At 36.5% G+C, this 18,352-nt stretch overlaps 4 protein-coding genes across 5 annotated transcripts; 2 read left to right on the forward strand and 2 right to left on the reverse strand.

Moving 5' to 3' along the window:
• The first annotated feature begins 30 nt into the window (after nt 1-30).
• Nucleotides 31-3,831, forward strand: Gnptab (N-acetylglucosamine-1-phosphate transferase subunits alpha and beta). Of its 2 annotated transcripts, none has more exons than XM_076786544.1 (7): nt 31-333; nt 545-966; nt 1,078-1,289; nt 1,361-2,162; nt 2,235-2,346; nt 2,485-2,672; nt 2,742-3,831. In XM_076786544.1, the coding sequence occupies exons 1-7, from the start codon at nt 181-183 to the stop codon at nt 3,049-3,051; spliced, it is 2,199 nt and encodes a 732-aa protein (XP_076642659.1). In that variant the 5' UTR covers nt 31-180; the 3' UTR covers nt 3,052-3,831. The 2 variants fall into 2 exon arrangements, with proteins under 2 accessions (XP_076642659.1, XP_076642658.1); XM_076786543.1 differs by having other exon boundaries at nt 33-333; nt 2,235-2,406.
• Nucleotides 3,319-6,818, reverse strand: LOC143353321 (ropporin-1-like protein). Its single transcript, XM_076786546.1, has 5 exons — nt 6,461-6,818; nt 5,419-5,677; nt 4,994-5,226; nt 4,594-4,920; nt 3,319-4,192 (listed from the first exon to the last, which is right to left on the reverse strand). The coding sequence occupies exons 1-5, from the start codon at nt 6,714-6,716 to the stop codon at nt 4,041-4,043; spliced, it is 1,227 nt and encodes a 408-aa protein (XP_076642661.1). The 5' UTR covers nt 6,717-6,818; the 3' UTR covers nt 3,319-4,040.
• Nucleotides 6,819-7,607: 789 nt separating this feature from the next.
• Lac (septate junction protein lachesin) lies at nt 7,608-10,917 on the forward strand. Its single transcript, XM_076786547.1, has 6 exons — nt 7,608-7,934; nt 8,203-8,444; nt 8,552-8,808; nt 8,878-9,281; nt 9,494-9,608; nt 9,724-10,917. Exons 1-6 carry the CDS (start codon nt 7,889-7,891, stop codon nt 9,743-9,745), a joined length of 1,086 nt encoding a protein of 361 aa, XP_076642662.1. The 5' UTR covers nt 7,608-7,888; the 3' UTR covers nt 9,746-10,917.
• A 66-nt stretch (nt 10,918-10,983) lies between these two features.
• Nucleotides 10,984-18,179, reverse strand: LOC143353323 (D-altritol 5-dehydrogenase). The gene is made up of 5 exons (XM_076786548.1): nt 17,985-18,179; nt 14,049-14,306; nt 12,101-12,338; nt 11,340-11,518; nt 10,984-11,224 (listed from the first exon to the last, which is right to left on the reverse strand). Exons 1-5 carry the CDS (start codon nt 18,123-18,125, stop codon nt 11,021-11,023), a joined length of 1,020 nt encoding a protein of 339 aa, XP_076642663.1. The 5' UTR covers nt 18,126-18,179; the 3' UTR covers nt 10,984-11,020.
• Nucleotides 18,180-18,352: the final 173 nt, after the last annotated feature.

Below are 18,352 nucleotides of genomic sequence, written 5' to 3' on the forward strand. Positions count from 1 at the left end.
CTAAACGCATTTACAATTGGTTGTAACGCAATTGAAAACGTCCGCTAACATCCGACAGTTGACTTTAGCTTTCTTATTCCGGTCATTGTGCCGGCACAATTGACCTCAATGACCGAGATCAGTCTAAATCAGCCGCAAGTATAAACAGTGGTACATGGATTCGTACGGCGGTGTTTAGCGATGCCAATCGCATGTAGAATCTGCATTAATATAATGAGCACATGGAAATTGTTACAGCGTCGATGTTACGATCTACTCTCGTACAAATACTCGTTGTTGGTGATATTGATGGCGTTTACTTGCATTTTTATCGGCATTATTCACTTCGGAGAGGTTAGGAAACCCACAATATCAAGTTTTTGTTTTGACAACAGCGTTTGTTGATTGTTGAGAACTGTTGTCTTATTGTTGGTAACGAAGTCGAGTATATAAGCTCGCTTGTTTATAGTTGAATCGTTTATAGCTGATTTATCAAATTCATACGATGCTAAAAGTCAGAATTGAAATAATTATCGACTTAAGTTGATTGTATACATTGTTTCAGATTTGGGTTGCATGGAGTAAAGAAAAATATGAAGCAGTCTTTCATTCTTTTAACGACAATATATTAGGAATCTCGTTTCAAAAGAAACTGTGCCAACATGTTCCAATAGATGTTGTATATACGTGGGTTAATGGTTCCGATCTAATCTTTTTGAAGAGTCTGAAAGAACATGTTCCTATTTTGGACGTCAACACTGCAGCTTCTAGATTTAGCGACAAAGATGAACTAAGATACTCGTTACGTTCGTTGGAAATGTACGCGCCATGGGTCAGGCATGTGTACATCGTTACGAATGGCCAAATACCAAGTTGGTTGGATATGGACAATCCTAGAGTTACTCTTATTACTCACGACGACATTTTTTTAAACAAAAGTGATCTACCGACATTTTCTAGTCCTGCTATTGAAAGTCATATTCATAGGTAACGTCAAAGCTGTGTGTTTCAGATGATACTATAATTACTATAATATAATTACTTACTTTAATATAATTACTTATATTAAATTACATGTATTACTTTTCACTCCTACAGAATTCCTGGAATTTCAGATAAGTTTTTATATTTCAATGATGATGTAATGCTAGGAGCTGAAGTCTGGCCAGAAGACTTCATTACACAAGCAGGTGGCCAAAAAGTATATCTCGCATGGTGGGTCCCCGACTGTTCGGATGTTTGCCCTTGGGCTTGGGTAGGCGATGGATCATGTGATCCTGCTTGCAACACAACATTATGTGAATTTGATGGTATCAGTCACTTTCTTAATGTATATCGCATTAGTAACGCGTTTACATTAATCTTAATCATTATTTTATAGGAGGAGATTGTGATAGTACACCAGTTCCTACTGATAGCGAAGCTCTCGACGAAGAAGGGGATTATCCACAAAAGTTTCTACAGGATACTCAAGAAAATACCAATTATGGACTGAAATTACTAAATATATTAAGAAACAAGAGTAATGGTCTGTGGAACAGTACAGAAATGCTCGCTAAGCAAACAATGCCAAATAACACTATACACGCGAGATTCACTGTAAATAAATCTCACGATTTTAGCGCCAATAGATACACAAGTTACACGGATCAACTTTTTTATAATGAACGTAAAAATGACCAGATCACTCCCACTGAAAAGCCAATGTTATCGCATACGATAAATAATATGTTATCAAATGCGATGAAATTTCAGAATTCGAATCTCACTGAAAGACGCATACGGTTGAAGCGTTATTTAAACGAGGATAACTTGAATTTACCGCAAGTTAATATAACCGCGAAACCGAATAGTAAGCCGAATTACTCTGATCAATGGAAACTTAGAACTAGACAACTCGATACGTACGCCGAGTCCTTGTTGTATGTAAACAGAATATTTAATACGGCGTACGGATTCGAGCGTAGAAGAGTACCTGCCCACATGCCTCATTTAATGGATAAATGGATCGTTGCTGATATGCAGAAGAAATTTGAAAATGAATTCAAGAAGACATCTAGTCACAAAGTTAGAAACTCTGAGGACATGCAATTCGCATTCTCTTATTTTTATTTCTTGACAAGTGAGAAACGCACAGTGCCAATTAGGGAAATATTTGATGCATTTGACACGGACAAGTCGGGGTAAAATATTTTCTTCAATATTTTCTTCTTAATTGTCTCACGATGTTGCATTGTTGTTTCTATTACTTCCAGGACTTGGTCGGACAGAGAAATTAGAACACTTCTATCTAGATTGTACCCACTACCTCTCGATTATAGTCTAGTTGTAGAATTTGAAAACACAATAACAAATTGTTCAAACGTTGTAAATATCGCGGAAATGTCAAACCCTCCGCCTGGGGAAAGATATTTGGATTCGTCTCTTGTAAATATATGTTGTTACTGTTTATCAATTTCAGAAGGAACTGCAGATTTTATTGTACGTTCTTAATGTTATTTGCAGCCAGTCGTATCTAAAGAATTGGTAGCAAACTGTGAATCGGTTTCAAAGAAGATTGAAGCTAAATTTGGGGAGAAGAAACTCTATCCGCATGAAGTAATTAAGGCGGGGAAAAATGAAATATTTGAAATGTTGACGAGCAATGTGTCTCTAACCGTGCAACTTTTGGACGAAATTCGTAGAGATCCGAAGTAAGTTTACATAATTAATTTTTTATTAACTCGAGGGTAAAACGTCTCAAATGATTCAAATAATTTCAGAAAATTTATATGCCTGAATGACGACATGGATCCCCTAAGACGTTCAGAAAATGAAATTGTTCGAGCATTGTTAAATGATTTTTACCGATCACTCTACCCTATACGTAGTACATTCGAATTGCCTGTGCAATATCGGAATCTCTTCACTCATCGACATGAACTTTTCGAGTGGAGAGCCAACCGCGCGAGAGCCAGGAATTTGTTATTATGTCTCATTGCTTTGTTACTTCTTACAACGTTTTATCATCTGTTTTATCACCAAGCACGACGATTGTTTAGAATAAGAGCACTACCCACTCTCTTAGTTTAACTTTCTTTAATAACGAAAACAGAACCATATTCTTGTAAAAGATTGCTCTACAATCTCGTTTTGTACAAAAATATTTGCACGCAAAATTTCTTCGCAAATGTGTTACAAATTTGTTGTTGAAAAATTGACGTCGCTACATATAGTGAATCTCTGCTGTCATTTTAATGTATTATTTCTGTAAAAAGCGCGAATCAATATTTTTTGTAAGATTCGATGTAAGAAGATTTGAACGAGAGATTTTTAGCATCATGTTTTAAAATTAAGTGAAATGTTCCTGTGATATTGACTAGGTACTGATTTTCTTTTTAAGAAACGAAAGCGTAGATTTCACAAATTTTTCTATACATTTATTATATGACAACTAGTGATTGTAAATTTTAAATAAGCGATTAATCGTTGTACAATTAGATCTAATATTTAGTTTCATACTACCCTTTTCCGGTAAGTATGTTCTAGAAGAATATTAATTCGTCAAACAATCGTTCAAGACTTATTCTATACCAAATTTGTACTTATTAAAAATATTCTAAATGTAGAAAAACTTAGAGTGCCAGTTCACTGAATGTCTTTTTAATTTCAATACTCGTAGTTTGTTCGATTACAAAGTCATGTAAATAACTTTTTCTAAATAAAGCTGTACTTGTACCTTTTACAAATCGAAAACGTGTCCACGATGATACAATTAGGATATAGAACTATCTGTAAGTGTGAATTACATTATTGCTCAGAGTAATGTTATGATAATAATGACGTGTAAATCTGCTACTCTTGTACAAGGTATCGTAACTTTTATATTTGAGTATTCTGTATATTGCTGTGTTAATCAAAAATAAAATGACAAATGAATAATTTGTTTTCATAATTGGAACGAAGCCGCTACATGGTGAAGTATAGGACAATCTGTAAATGTTTTTCCGCAGTTGTAACTTTTAGAACGAGTAGTATAGACGTAATTTGTCAAAACAGCATTTACTAAATTATGAACTCTGTCATGAGCTCGAACTTTGTTGTCTATCTAAAGGAGGACAATTCATGTGCCGAAGATTTCGCGGTCCAACCATGCCCTCCTGCACTCTCGCACACTCGCTCATCCATATTGCAACAGTAGCCACCTCTTCAGCTGAAAGCCGAGGCCCAATACCTAATATTGAAAAACGTCTTAATTAGATCATTATTAAACATCATGTTATAGAAGACAGTCGTGCAGTATCCGTCAAATTTTACAAAATTCTTTCTTACAATTAAAGTCCTTTGGCTCTTCTTTATTTTTATAATTAATTACTTAGACTTAGACTTTAAAATGTAGGAAGTAGTTTTTGGCTAATGCTGGGCAATTTTTCGATTACTGCAAAGTTACACTTTGCAGTTTTTGTGAATTATTAATTTTTATGACAAAATTTAAAAGAACGATTTATCCCTTTTTATTAAGTGCCATTAGTGCTATCAATTATGTCTCTCTTGTGGTTCTACACGACCCTCCCCTAAAGTTAACAAAATTCATCTAATTTCAATGAATGTTTTTGCGGCTTTCTCTTGTCTCACCAGGAACGTTTGGATGATATTTAAGAAGCTTTGGATCTAGGATCTTCTTTCTCCTTTTTTTCTCATCGGCGCTACTAATTCTTCGACTTCTGCCGATGTTCTCTTCCGGAGTATTGCTACCGGTTGTTCCTTTTTCGGACGTATTTTCGCTTCTATTCGACTTTTTCTCTTCGCTCAACTGAAGCTTCTTATTCGATTCGGCGTCCGCACCGGAAGTTTCATTATTGCATTCCACCTTTAATGTTCTTTCGCTGGACGACTCCTGTACCGTCTTATCATCGGTCATTTTTCTGTGGCCAGTGTAACTGTCACTTGGCGTTGTGTCACCTGTGGAAGAAAACGTCTTTTCAACATAAAACATAGGAACATTCTAAGGGCAATGTAATCGATATGAAAGTACTTCTAGAAGATTCGACGTCACCCTTCGACACTAACTCCAAATCCAGATTGACATCCGCTTCGGTGTCTTGACTCGCAATAGAACAAATTCGATCGACATAAAATTTTCCTTCGCTGAGATCTTGACTTGCTAATGATCCAGACCCAGTGGACTCATTGAATATGATAAATTCTGTTGGGTCGTCGTCCGAGGAACCCCTCGCGCTTCCGTCGCATCGAAGTCCTGCTAAATATCTAAGTGATTGATAAAAATCTTCTCTTAATTAATAAAGACATTTCATTTTCATTCAGCATTGCCCTCTTTTGTATGAAACGGCAAACAATTCGGAAGAAACCCTTGCAAAATCAAAATTGTCCAAGTCAATTTTTAGAAATAGAAGTTAAAATATTGAAAATTTTCTTGACAATTGAACATTTCAAACCCACCCGTAAATTTCCATAAACAACGCAACGGGAACCATGGCCGATCCACCTTCAGGTTCATGGGTGAACAGTTCGCAAATCATGACCATCGTATCAAACAGACTGGAGCCCAGAAGACCCACAGCTATGGCCAGAAACTTTTTCACCTGACACCTTCGTCGAAATTTCCCGATCATCATAATCAGGTTCAAATCCCTTCGATCCAGGCACAAACAATCCCATCGCCACAGTATCGTTTCAACAGGCAATGATTTGTTGTAATCTGTCCAAGAAATATTCGTAATTTACCCCTGTCGTAGCTGGGGTGATTTTTATTAACGGAAAATATAAAAACACAACTGAATAATTATACCATATTTTACTTTCATCTTTAAAGTTACTTAACACGATGGCGAAAAGTTAACAGAACGTTTCAATAATTGTATTATCCAAATATATTATACAGTTTTAGATGCGTTTGATAATGTGAACATTAACTTACAAGTTCTAATTTAAATTAAAAAATGTATGCGCTACACATAGATTTTCATTAAACTTTTATTTAGAAAAAAAAGAGAAATTTTGACGTTAAGTTAAAAATGGCGTAAGATCGTTACAGTGCATTGTACTCGTTTCCAATATGGACACCGGAAATCCGATTGACAGAAGGTAATCTTGTTGTTAATTATGCTTGCTTAATGCTTATTTTTCAATTCGTTTCGATAGGCATAATTGACCCTTTGTACTCCGATAACACCACTGCAGCAATATCCATAAATCTGTTGCACGATAATACAAATTTTATTCAGAATAAACTTTTTACGAGAATAAAGCAAACTAATGAAAAAATTAAAGTATATAAATCAATATAGCTTTGTGGTGTCAAACTGGTACATATGGATCAATAGTTCTTGACAATATTCAAATACTGAGAAACATTTGACACAATTCGAACGGTTTGAAATTTCTTTACAGCCCTAGCAACTATCCCAGTAATCTCACGATTCGAAAATCGTCCAGCCCGGAACGTGCGAAATATTAGCAATGCATGCACATCTGTTTATACCTCCGAACTGTCGGAGTAAAATTCGCAGAAACCCGAGTGTCAATCCGGAAGCGGTGCTCGGGGGTGGATATTCGAGTCTCAATTTTGTTGGTGGTTCTTCACCCTCCGCCAAAGCCCGAAAATACGAACTGGACCATTTTAATAAATCGTAGGGCTGCGTTCGAATGGCAGCCTTGCAAAACTGCTTCAAAATAAGCGGCAAACTCGGCGGAACAATAATATCCTGGCCGGAAGTTGACTGCTCGACAACGGACATTCTTTGTTGAACACTGTCACCACCGACGTTCAACGAGCAGAAATGATCGAAGGCAGTGTACTACGTGGTACAAGGCGAACTGGGTATGTTGTTTTATGTACTACTGTGTGCTGTATATTTGTTGTCATTTTACGAAGCTCCGTCGTCTAGGAAACAATATCGATGGTTATGTTTCGTGCAAAGACTGAGATCAATTTCTAGTAAGAATCATAACGATATTTATTCTTTGGAAGCCGAGAAAAAAGTACCTCCCTTCTACTAATTTCTAACGATTATAATTGGTTTGAGATACGGTAACCGGCTTTAAATTATTTTCAGAATTTTTTACCTTCGAAAGTAATAGGAAGGAGGAATGAGACTTATCAGTACTAAGGGTAAACAAAGGCATTGAAGATCTTTCGGCCCTTGCTAAAAATGATGTAGGTTCTGATCCATGCTAAAGTTTATGGAGGTTCTGTTTCATGCTAAAGTTTATGGAGATTCTGTTCCATGCTAAAGTTTATGGACGTATTGGAGGTCACCGACGGTATATCTCGTCGGTGTGGAGGTTCTGTTCTAAGTTAAAGTTGATGCAGGTTCTGTTCCATACTAAAGTTGATGTAAGAAAAAATAGGGATACTAAAGCCCCGTGCGTGATCATTCTCATTTCCTCTCTGATAAAAACTAAGTTTTCTAAAATTATGTTGAAAATAACAGTTTTCTATAACAGCAAATTACAAAAAAGAAATGCAGCGAGTCATGCCTGCAACTATTTACAGTGCTCAATCAGAATTTTAATAGACGAAGTTATAAGAATGCATGTATAAAAAATTTAAATAAATAGTGAAATAGATTCTGTAGAATACATACGAATACGGTAATTCGTATTAAATACTTACACGGTTTTAGGATTTTATTTGATCAGAGATGTAGCGTCATTCGCCATATTTATTTTCGGTCAACAGACACCTGTGAGCATTACTTCCTTTTGATTCCTATCCACTTGCGTTGTTTGACAACAACGCTGAAGATACCTAAATTGTTGTTACCGTGGATTGTCGTTCTTGACAATATTTTTTGTAGTCGCGTGAAGTAAATGTAGCAACAAGGTATTATCCTTGTTCAGTGAAACAAGTGGATATAAACGCATACACGTTATTCGGGCGTCGGTGAACAGCATTGGGTGTGTCATAATGAAAACTGTTTATACGTTTTTGGCGTTTGCCTTTTTACAAACAGGTAATGAACTACAAGATCTACTTTCACGTACTCGTTTTGCACGTAATACTACATTTTTATTTTCTTCCGATACATTAGTATCGAAGTAGTTTAATTAATCGTGACTGCAATGCCGATAAACTCGTTCATATAATCAGATGTTTGTAATAAAATGATGTGATAATTATGTAAGCTCATATGATAAATCGTGTTTCAAATTTGTTTTATATTATTTTTATATGCAGTGGTAATCGAATTTTTGCAAGTAAACATGTTATTATCTTTTCAGTAAAGAGTCAACGTACACCAACAATATCTTATATTTCTCAAGAACAAATTAAAGATATTGGAGAAACTGTAGAGTTTCGTTGCTCTGTTCAATATTCACAAGATTATCCAGTTTTATGGACAAAAATTAATAAAGATATCGCCAATGAACAAATGCCACTATCACATGGTAGTTCCTTGATCATTAGGGACACTAGATTTGCCCTCAGATACGATGAGGCAACATCTACGTTTATATTGCAGGTAATTTGCTGATAAAACATGACTATAGGCCACTACTTATAAATCTCTTAAGTCTAATTTTCTTTAAATTTAATGGCAACTGCCAATGCCACAAATAAATATTTCAGGTAAAAGATATACAAGAAACTGATGCAGGATTTTATCAATGCAAAATAATAATATCTTCGATTACTTATGTAACTGCAAACGTTGAGCTGCAAGTTCGTAGACCACCAGTGATAAGCGATAACTCAACCAGAGCACTTGTTGTCAGTGAGGGACAACCCGTGCAACTGGATTGTTACGCTGGTGGTTTCCCTTCACCCAGAATTTCATGGCGTAGGGAAAATAATGCTATCTTACCAACGGGTGGATCAATTTATCGGTATGAAACTGATTTCTTATTTCTTGAGATATTTCAATGAACTTCTTTCTAATAATTGAAACATTCCAGTGGTAACACATTGAAAATCCCTGCAATTCGCAAAGAAGATCGTGGAACATACTATTGTGTTGCTGAAAATGGTGTAGGACGTGGAGCTAGACGTAATATTAATGTTGAAGTTGAATTCGCGCCTGTGATTACAGCACCTAGACCACGTCTTGGTCAAGCCTTACAGTATGATATGGATTTGGAATGTCACGTAGAGGCATATCCTCCACCAGCTATCCTTTGGTTAAAGGACGACGTACAATTATCGAATAATCAGCATTATAGTATATCACATTTTGCGACGGCCGATCAATACACCGATACAACGATTCGAGTGATTACTATTGAGAAAAGACAATTCGGAGAATATACCTGCAGAGCTGCTAATAAGTTAGGTACTGCAGAAACGAAGGTGGAACTGTTTGGTACGTATTTCGAATTACACGCAAATATTTACTCATTATTCGTAAATATCAATGTACAAAATATTTAATTTTTTTTCGTTGTGATATTAGTAGATGAACATGTATTGTGTATTGTCTGTGCACGATAATGTAAAAATTTGAAATGTTAATTTCGTATTTTATTGAGTTTAGTAGTTAGCATGTTCTAGATTTTTCCTTGTTTCTTTGCGCAGAAACTACTGTCCCTGTGTGTCCACCAGCTTGTGGTCAAGCCCGTTATGGGGCTGGAGTAGTACCATTCTCTTCAGGACCTTTAGTCTTAGTTTTAATGCTTACAGTTGTAATGAGGTATGGTGCAAATTGTTTTTTCTCAGTTTTGTGTACACAATGTTAAAATTTGTGCAAAACGTTTTAAACGATGTTTAAGTGTTATGTTTGAAAAGCAATGTTTTGTAATTTTCAGAAATCTCTACGCCAAATATTAACTACTCCGGACTTCGGTGGGCAGCAGCAAGTCGGTGCCACCTATCCGAATGGTTGCTGATAGTACTGTGGTTCATCATTCTAAATAGATACTAGAGAAACATCATCGATAACATTAGGCGCCTGATTTGTTTTTAACGCTTTTTAGATGATAAAAGCAAATCAGGAAAATTAACAAATCACAAGAATTAACACTTTTTAGATGATTATTTTTGTAGTTACTTATAACCAAAATTGGATGATTACTAGCGCATATATTATAAAAATTATTAGGGGCCAGCCATAAAAGTCGTTGGCGAGGTACAAACTAACATTCCAGATAAAGTACGTAGTGATGCATAGTGAAGAAGAAAAAAAGTAATATTACTGCGTACCAATAGTTCGATATATATATGTGTATATTATATAGTTCGTCTATACAAGGTGTTCAGCAATAGGTGGTAGAACGTTTAAGGGACGATTCTTCAGGGCAATGTAAGATGAGAATCAAGAACTGAAAAAAAAACTATCCGGAAATAGTGGAAAGGTAGACAGAGAGCTGGCTTTTAATTTTCGTCTTGTATTGTTATAAAAATAATCCCTTAGATTTCCTCCTACCTGTTGCCTAACTCCCTGTGTATCAGTACAACTGATAGGCGCGAAGGAAGTGATTGATAATAATGTTACTAGTGTATCAATACAACCTTCCAGATAGCTCTGGTAGGAGCTCAAAAAGTGCAGCAATACAATTTTAAATACTTAAATCTTGTTAATCTTTCTATTAATAATGCAGAAACTCGAAGTAGCAATACTCTATAGCTGCCTTGTTATGTAATGTTCGGCAAACAAGAAAAAAAATGATATTAACTATAAACGTTAGTACCTTGAATCGTGATGATATGCAAAGCATGTAATTCGTTTTCTAGAACTAGACTAATGGTTGTATATTGTAGACGAAATTATTTATACAATTGCGACTAGGATATGTTTTTATGTGTGTTAACAATTGCGCATAGACTGCATACTCATAACAGGGATCTTTTTTCTTGTCACCGACAGCTGAATGCGCGAGTATCGTAAGGGCAGGAGCGTAGAATCTCAATAAGTAAGATTTTGTATGACCTTTTTACGAGTTTGCAATTTTATATTTACTTCTAGACTAATATGAATTTTAATAAACGAGAATTGCGTCACATTTCTGTTTGGTCACTTATACCTGTTACGAACATTGATCTGGAGCAAGGTTCATCGAAAGAAAAAGTTTTACAAATATTTATTTTATTGTTGAATCTCGTCTTCTACAGTTTAAACATTGCTTTGCTGATCTCTCCGCTTTTCAGTGCTTGCAGAGCTTCCCGATATTGAGACAAAGCGTATACCTTGATACCCAACTTATTGAAATCAAGATATGTGTTAGCCATCGCTCTTAACAGAGCCAATCCTGCAGGGAATGTAAACGGATTAATGTTCACACCGATGATGCTCAATTCTTTCTTGAAAATCTAAAATACAAAAAGAAGACAAAGAAAAATGTCAATTCAGTCTCGCTGTGGTTAGTGGAAATATAATGACTCAATTACATGGAAAACGATGACATAAACGTGACTCAGTAATTACCTGGTACGGCTCGATGGTCAATTTCGTTTGAGGACTGGCGACGCCGAAGACGCATAAACGGCCACCGCTTCGCAACAATGGCACAGCCGCCTGCATAGCTGGACCGGAGCCGCTGCAGTCAACAACTAGATCGTATCCTGCTTTTAATTGATCTGGACTCTTCGCATCGAAACCCAAATCTGAAAAAAACATGCTAGTTATTAGTACAGAGACAATTGTAGGAAACGGTACTGGCCATTATAATTAACTAACAAATATGTTATTTTAAAATACACCTTTGTGAAGCTTGCGTTTTATTTTCAAAAAGGGCACAAACTTTTGCAATTATCGAACAACGACGGTAGTATTCCTCAGTCGTTATATACAGTGATTTTTCTATATATGTCGCCAAGACCTGGAAGATACATGTCGCGAAATTATCCCCACTACCGCGGGGTATACCCCGTGTGGGGCCAAGAAGCTCGAGAGGCCTCGGACGCCGAGGAGTGTGAACATAACGCGGGTATGTCTCCTGGACGATATAAGACACTGGCAAGACCCGTGTTGTTGACATATATCGAGAATTCAGTGTATAGACTAGCAAAACTACACATGGGAATATAGCTGAATTGTATGATATTGAATCAGGTTCTAGAATAAAAGAGAGAAAACACTTCGGACCGCGAAGGGTCAATAATTCGACTACGTTTCGTTTGTCGTTATTATAAATGTTTCTTCGTTTGATAGGACAGTTACAATAGGATTCAGTGTCGCGTGCTTACCGAGTTTTGGCACCATGACGCGTCGTTGCTCTTGAGGTTCGCTGACCGTTACAGTTTTCCTTAGACCACGTAAATGCAATAGGCAGGTCCACAAAAGGCCAATTATACCAGCGCCAATTACGAGTACATTAAGACCGACGTTAACAGGATTAATCTTGTCCCATCCGTGGGCCAAACAGGACAGCGGCTCGGTGAGGGCTGCCTGATGCAGCTCGACGTCATCGGGCACCGCATAAACCTGCAATGCATAATGGAAAATCATGCGAAAAAATACACCGGAGATCGGAGTTCGTTATTTTTTCTATGCGCGTATATATATATATATTCGTACGACGGGGACGAAATTAAACGTCGCTTAAAAATAAACGCGAACCCGGTTCCGCGGGATTCAGACGAGCTTATTGCTTTGATCGATATAACTACGAACTACGCGAAGTTTACCGGGCTGTTTCCTGGATAGTAAAACTATTCATGGCGCGACGCGAATAGCTTTTTTAAACGTATTTTTAAACGAGATTCTACGGAGCACTGCCGGGATGTTGATCGCGACATTTACACGTGAACTTGTTATCTTGTTCCTGATTGCGTTACCCAATCTTTTCAATATTGCTAGCCTAACAACGAGATACTGTAGCTTGCGGAAGTAACAAGACTGTATTCCAATTTTGCACGTCTTTTATTCCTCAAATGTTTTCACTGTTTTCAATTTGACCAATTACCAATTTTCATCCTAAATGCATCAAAATTCGCAGTCCAATTCGCCACTTTTATATTTTCTGAAAAGTGCTCTTTTAATGGGAAATTATAAATTCCTTCAATTTATTTAAATACATGAAAATTTAATAAACGAAATTAATTAATAAAATGCACGTTTGGATACAATTTGATAATCATATTTTTCACTCTTAATTAATACATCAAATTAGAGTGGAAAACGAGGTTCAACAGAATTGTTAAATGTGATGTAATTAATAAATGGTAATAGTAAAGATTCGTACGAATGATAGCAAATATTTGGTTCGAAAACTGCATGGGATATATTTGTAATACATTAAGCATTGCTTAAAAAATATGGAAGAAGCAATGTTTACAAAAATACGACAGTAGTGATTTTATTGTGTAATTGGTACGTGTTATCGAAACTATTACGTCTTACGAAAGTTTTTTTACTTGTACTGTACTGCATTGGTTATTCATCGCTTTTATCATTAATCTTTCTTGTGTGGGCGATAGCGAGACCCATTACGAATATGAATCGCCGAAATGATAAATTGCTCCGCCCGTATACCATTTGCACAATGATCTGTCAGTGTTCTAGCTCTACACGTATCATTTATGTTTTCTAATCGTTACTGGTAAAAATAGAATGGATTACGCAAATTCTTGTTCAGCAACGTATCAATACATGAACCATCAAAGATCTCTTTCAGTCGAGTTTTGTTTAAAATTAGTGGATAGTTTGTATAGTTCATCTAAAGAGCACAAGATTACATAAAATTACGTATTGTATTGTATAAAATTGTATAAGAGCGAAGAGTCCTCGATAAAAGCGAGGGGCAAGGCAATGTAATAAATAATGAATAAAAAAATAACAAGTTCTTTTTCACGAAAAGAAATAAATGTCCATATCTTGCAATTAATAAAAACAGTTTTACCTTCGCATAAAAATATGCAATCTAACGGTCGTTTGGGAATACAGTGATTTCTCCATATATGTCGCCAAGGCCTGGATGATAAACGTCGCGGTATTATTCCCACTACCGTGGGGTATACCTCGCGAGGGGCCGCGAAGCTCAAGAGGCTTCAGACGCCGAGGAGTGTGAACATAACGCGGGTATGTCTCCTGGACGATATAAGACGCTGGCAAGACCAGTGACATATATCGAGAATTTACCGTGTTTGCCATGAAATAAAACTGCAAATGGGAAAATTAACTATTTGAACATACCTGTGACTCAGGTACGAGAGCGTGTGTGGCCCATCCGCCATTTTTGTAAATTCCTATAGTACTGTTTAAGCCACCGGTACTGCAAAATTGGTACGTTCCAGTATGACAGGGATCGCACTTGTTGCAACCAGAGTTGGGATCGACGACCACTTTTTGGCCAACCTTGAAAAACGTGACCTCCGAACCAATGGAGCTGACTACGCCCGAAAATTCATGGCCGAGTGTTAGCGAACCCTCTGTCTTACATGGGAATAATCCCTGGAAGAAATGGCAAAAAATTCGTAATTAGCACAAACCTAGGATTACAATTGGTATTTAAATATTAAAACATTCATGCGTTTGACCTGCTCGTTCGCCAAATCGGTTAACTTCATAAAATAAAAAATGGAGTAAGTTGATGAAACAGGGAATTTAAATATTCTTTCTATAATCACGAAACTAGGACATATTTATATTTGCAATTTAACGAATGTCTGTCAATATTCTAATAAATCGACCAAGATACAGCAATAATTAGACTCATAATTAGACTGCGAAACTTTATGCAAAATGATCTGCACTAATTTCGAGGCGCTGCCATCGAATAAAAATTTGTTTACTCTATCAATAATTCTAATAAGTTGACGATGATGTACTTCTACTGTTTCACGTCTCCTAGCGGAATTTGAGATTTACGGTGCGTTTAAACTGTTGTCTCGAAAGAACGAGAGCTTCTGATCATAACAATATACTAATTAATTTAATTGGATTACATACGAAACACCGTGCGCGATCGATAGACTGTAGCCGATGCCGTGCTCGCTGAATGTTTATCAACGTAAGCGTTACAACGTACAATATCGTAATCTCCATCTCTGAGGACACTTTTATGTGTTGAGAAATTACACGACATTCCCTTCGCATGGACACGAAACGTAATCGGTGCATAGCGATTAAAGTCACGTAACGGCGGATAACAGAAATTTCCTCCGCGAGAAGTATATCGGGAAGAGTTATGTCTCTCGTGCACGGTTTGCGCTTCGTTTTACGTGAAATTTTGAATATGTAAATCGAAAAATCTAAACTAGAAACTCGGAACGCTTTTGCCACAAATGTTGAACAGTAGTCGGACAAAAATGGAACGCGAAATCTTGGGAAAAATGGAAACGCGGAATATTCGATTTCGAAGACAATGTTTAATTGCAGTACAATACTGATGGGTCCATTTTCATATTTTATAACTATTTTGTTCTGAATCATTTCCTCGCAGGGAAAGAAAATTTAAATTTGCAGTATGTGTACATTCATTGATGATAAAAAAAAATCGAATTTTATTTCTATTTGTACGACTCGAATTCGATTGTTTCTTATAGTGTTTTCTTGAAGTACGTGTCCTTAAAAATATTTCTACATAAAGGATTGTATATAGTCTGGCTCGATGTTATACGGCAATTGGTTTAGGTTCATTTACCCTCTAGTGCGCGAGTCCAGTGAACCCAAGTTTTTCGTTTACATTTCTTCTAACAAACTCTGATCTTTTTAAGATTGTTGCTTTATCGTATAGAACTACTGCAAGTGAACAAAAAATTAATTCAGAAATTCCGAGATGGTGGTAAAAGGACAATGCCGATTAGCGAGCAAGGGGCAGTGCCTTGAGTCATCATATCTGTTGAGCCATTTGTTTAGATCATCTACTCTCATCTTATTATCAGTCGTTACAGTATGTACGCAATTCCTCTGTTATGGATATCTGATGAAAATATAGGCCAACCAGAGGAAATGTTTCTTAAGCAATACCCCAATGATCATTGCCGTTTATCACTAAAGAGCATATGACCTAAGCGATACGAATTACTTAATCCACGAGCACCGGATATACAACGTGCTCCAACAACACTATACTTTTAAGGTCGAAAACTTGACTTTTTTATCAATATTAAATTTCTTAAAAATTTCAAAATCCATAGGAATCGTCAGTGTAATTTTTTCCAAAGTTAGAAAAAGTTATACACTTTTTGGATATAACTCCTGTTTAAGATTAGGTTTTTTGTTAAAAATAATTAATAGTTTTATATTGAACATGATTCATAAAATATAAAAATATTTCGAACAGATATTTTGTTCCTCATTTGTGACAAATACTGAACGACATTCAATGGTTAGTACAACTGCATTACAATATTAAATAATCATCACTGCAGTTAAATTGATATATTCTGTGTAAGCGATTTATTTGTAATATTTACGCAGACAATTTATAGTTCCAACTTTGCTAATATTTTTCTTACGAGAGCCTCTTTGATAAATGTTTGAAAATAACTTTTATCACAGAGACTCCAAAATATCTGTTGCATAAGAACACTCTTTTGAAAAAATTCCATAAAACTTCCAGAAGAATGAGATTCTCGATAAAGACAGATATCTTCCTGAACGAAACGTAGAATTTTTTTGAAAGTAGAAGATAACTGTTCATAGTTCGATCGGCTATTTTTACCATGCAGATTACTTATCTACATCAGCCAGTCGAATCCGATATCATTGCAACAATGTGTACACGATAAATCCGACATACTTGGCCAATAGCAAGACACATTGATCAAGCAAGAATAGTTGTGTAGACAGAGCTACAATGAATTTATGTCGCTTATCGCTGACAAGTAATGCGTGGGTCCAATCGTTATGAATTACTTTAGCTACCGGGTAGAAAACATACACGGTGCGCAATAATTCTTCTCTTTTCGATCGGAAACTAGCAAAGCAAAAAGTCGCGGAAAACATCATCGCAACCCAGTATACTAAATCACCGTGACTCTGTGTACACGACAATCCTTACTGCTTGATCAATATATTGACCGACCGGCAAGAATAATTGCGTAGACACAGCTCGAATAATTCTCGCCGTGAAAGCCACGCACCGACTAGTTAAAACCGGGCAGAATTATTGCAGCACTATGCTCGCAATGAATCTTGTCGCCTGCAGCGCACCGACTCGTGAACCAATCAAGAAGAATTATTCGAGGTCCATATACATTCCAGATGAACCTCTGAATAATCCAAATTTTCCGTGCTGTACAGTAACTTTGAATATGCAATCATCTATAAATATAAAATATTCACGAGTACATGAATCAATGTGCAAGAGGAAAAGCAGTTGGAAAAGTTTAATGAAAACGACTCGTTCCTGATAGAAGAAAAATACTAAATAAAATAGAATAGAATAGAATAGAATAGAATAGAAGAAATACTATTATATACAGGGTCAACCCGTTAAGTTTTGTCACTATTTTTTAGGCATTTCCTGTATCATAGAAAATGGATCGCAGTTCGAACAGCTGATGTAACCTGATTTATTTTGTAAGAAATAATTTTTCATTAAAATTACGTTTGCACAAAATTTTCAAGTTTGAGCTCATTTCAAAGTCATAGTATAATACGCTATTCAATTCGTCCCGACGTCAGCAACAGTCCTATGATGTCCAAAACATATGGTGCCATTTAAAAAAAGTCAAGGTGACCTTCAATTTTTTACGTAAAAAGCATTTATTGAGATTTAAGAATATGCGAACATGTAGCTCACCAAGTACTGATAAACTTTTGTCTAAAACATTTTTTAATTGCACTACCGGAAATGCCTAAAAAATGGAGACAAAACTTAACGGGTAAACCCTGTATATATTATATATCATATACAATCAATATTCAAAGAGAAATCCCGACAGCAACTAAATATCGCAGACTAATTATGCTAAGCCGTCTTTTTCGAAAAATAGACCATAGTTCATTTTCGGTAATTACGCATTACGATTAATACTTTCATATCTTACAATAGTAAAGGACTGTGATTTGTTCTAAGGAACTACGGGCGCGCATACGGCCCGAACGAGTCCGCCTAAGTTGACGGACGAGTTTTCGTGATGTAATAATTAAGAAATATAAACCGTTACGCTGACGACGCACCTCTAGAATGTGAAGATCGGTCCCGCAGACTCCGGCGTACGCTACTCTAATGCAAACTTCATTCGGTTTCGGCGTTGGTACCTCGGCCCTCTCCAGCGAGAGCGTTTTCTTAGTCGCATCGAAGCTCAAGTACTCCATCATGTGTCGTTCGTTCGGCAGTAAACGGCTCTACTGACGGCCACGAGCTGCTCTACCAAACATTTATATCACTGTTGCGACATTTAATGTTTATATATTGGGGCCGTGTGCCGACATTAATCGCCGAATGTTTCCCGCGCACGCCGCCAGAGCCGAGATCGCGCGAGAAACGTAATTCTGCGTCCTCGAACTTCGAGGCTCGAAGATGAATTTCAGAGAACAACGTCGAC

The sequence above is a fragment of the Halictus rubicundus genome, chromosome 4 (assembly GCF_050948215.1).
Source record: "Halictus rubicundus isolate RS-2024b chromosome 4, iyHalRubi1_principal, whole genome shotgun sequence".
Lineage (NCBI taxonomy): Eukaryota > Metazoa > Arthropoda > Insecta > Hymenoptera > Halictidae > Halictus > Halictus rubicundus.

Coding starts and splice junctions, on each gene's coding strand:
- LOC143353323 (XM_076786548.1), bottom strand. CDS start 18,125: ATGATGGAGTACTTGAGCTTCGATGCGACTAAGAAAACGCTCTCGCTG. Junction 12,339..14,048: donor CTCTCGTACCTGAGTCACAG/GTATGTTCAAAT, acceptor TATGCATTGCAG/GTTTATGCGGTGCCCGATGA. Junction 11,519..12,100: donor CGTCATGGTGCCAAAACTCG/GTAAGCACGCGA, acceptor TGTTTTTTTCAG/ATTTGGGTTTCGATGCGAAG.
- Lac (XM_076786547.1), top strand. CDS start 7,889: ATGAAAACTGTTTATACGTTTTTGGCGTTTGCCTTTTTACAAACAG. Junction 7,935..8,202: donor GTTTGCCTTTTTACAAACAG/GTAATGAACTAC, acceptor TTATCTTTTCAG/TAAAGAGTCAACGTACACCA. Junction 8,445..8,551: donor CATCTACGTTTATATTGCAG/GTAATTTGCTGA, acceptor TAAATATTTCAG/GTAAAAGATATACAAGAAAC.
- Gnptab (XM_076786543.1), top strand. CDS start 181: ATGCCAATCGCATGTAGAATCTGCATTAATATAATGAGCACATGGAAA. Junction 1,290..1,360: donor AACATTATGTGAATTTGATG/GTATCAGTCACT, acceptor ATTATTTTATAG/GAGGAGATTGTGATAGTACA. Junction 2,673..2,741: donor GAAATTCGTAGAGATCCGAA/GTAAGTTTACAT, acceptor AAATAATTTCAG/AAAATTTATATGCCTGAATG.
- LOC143353321 (XM_076786546.1), bottom strand. CDS start 6,716: ATGTCCGTTGTCGAGCAGTCAACTTCCGGCCAGGATATTATTGTTCCG. Junction 5,227..5,418: donor TTGTTTATGGAAATTTACGG/GTGGGTTTGAAA, acceptor TCAATCACTTAG/ATATTTAGCAGGACTTCGAT. Junction 4,921..4,993: donor TGACGTCGAATCTTCTAGAA/GTACTTTCATAT, acceptor TTTCTTCCACAG/GTGACACAACGCCAAGTGAC.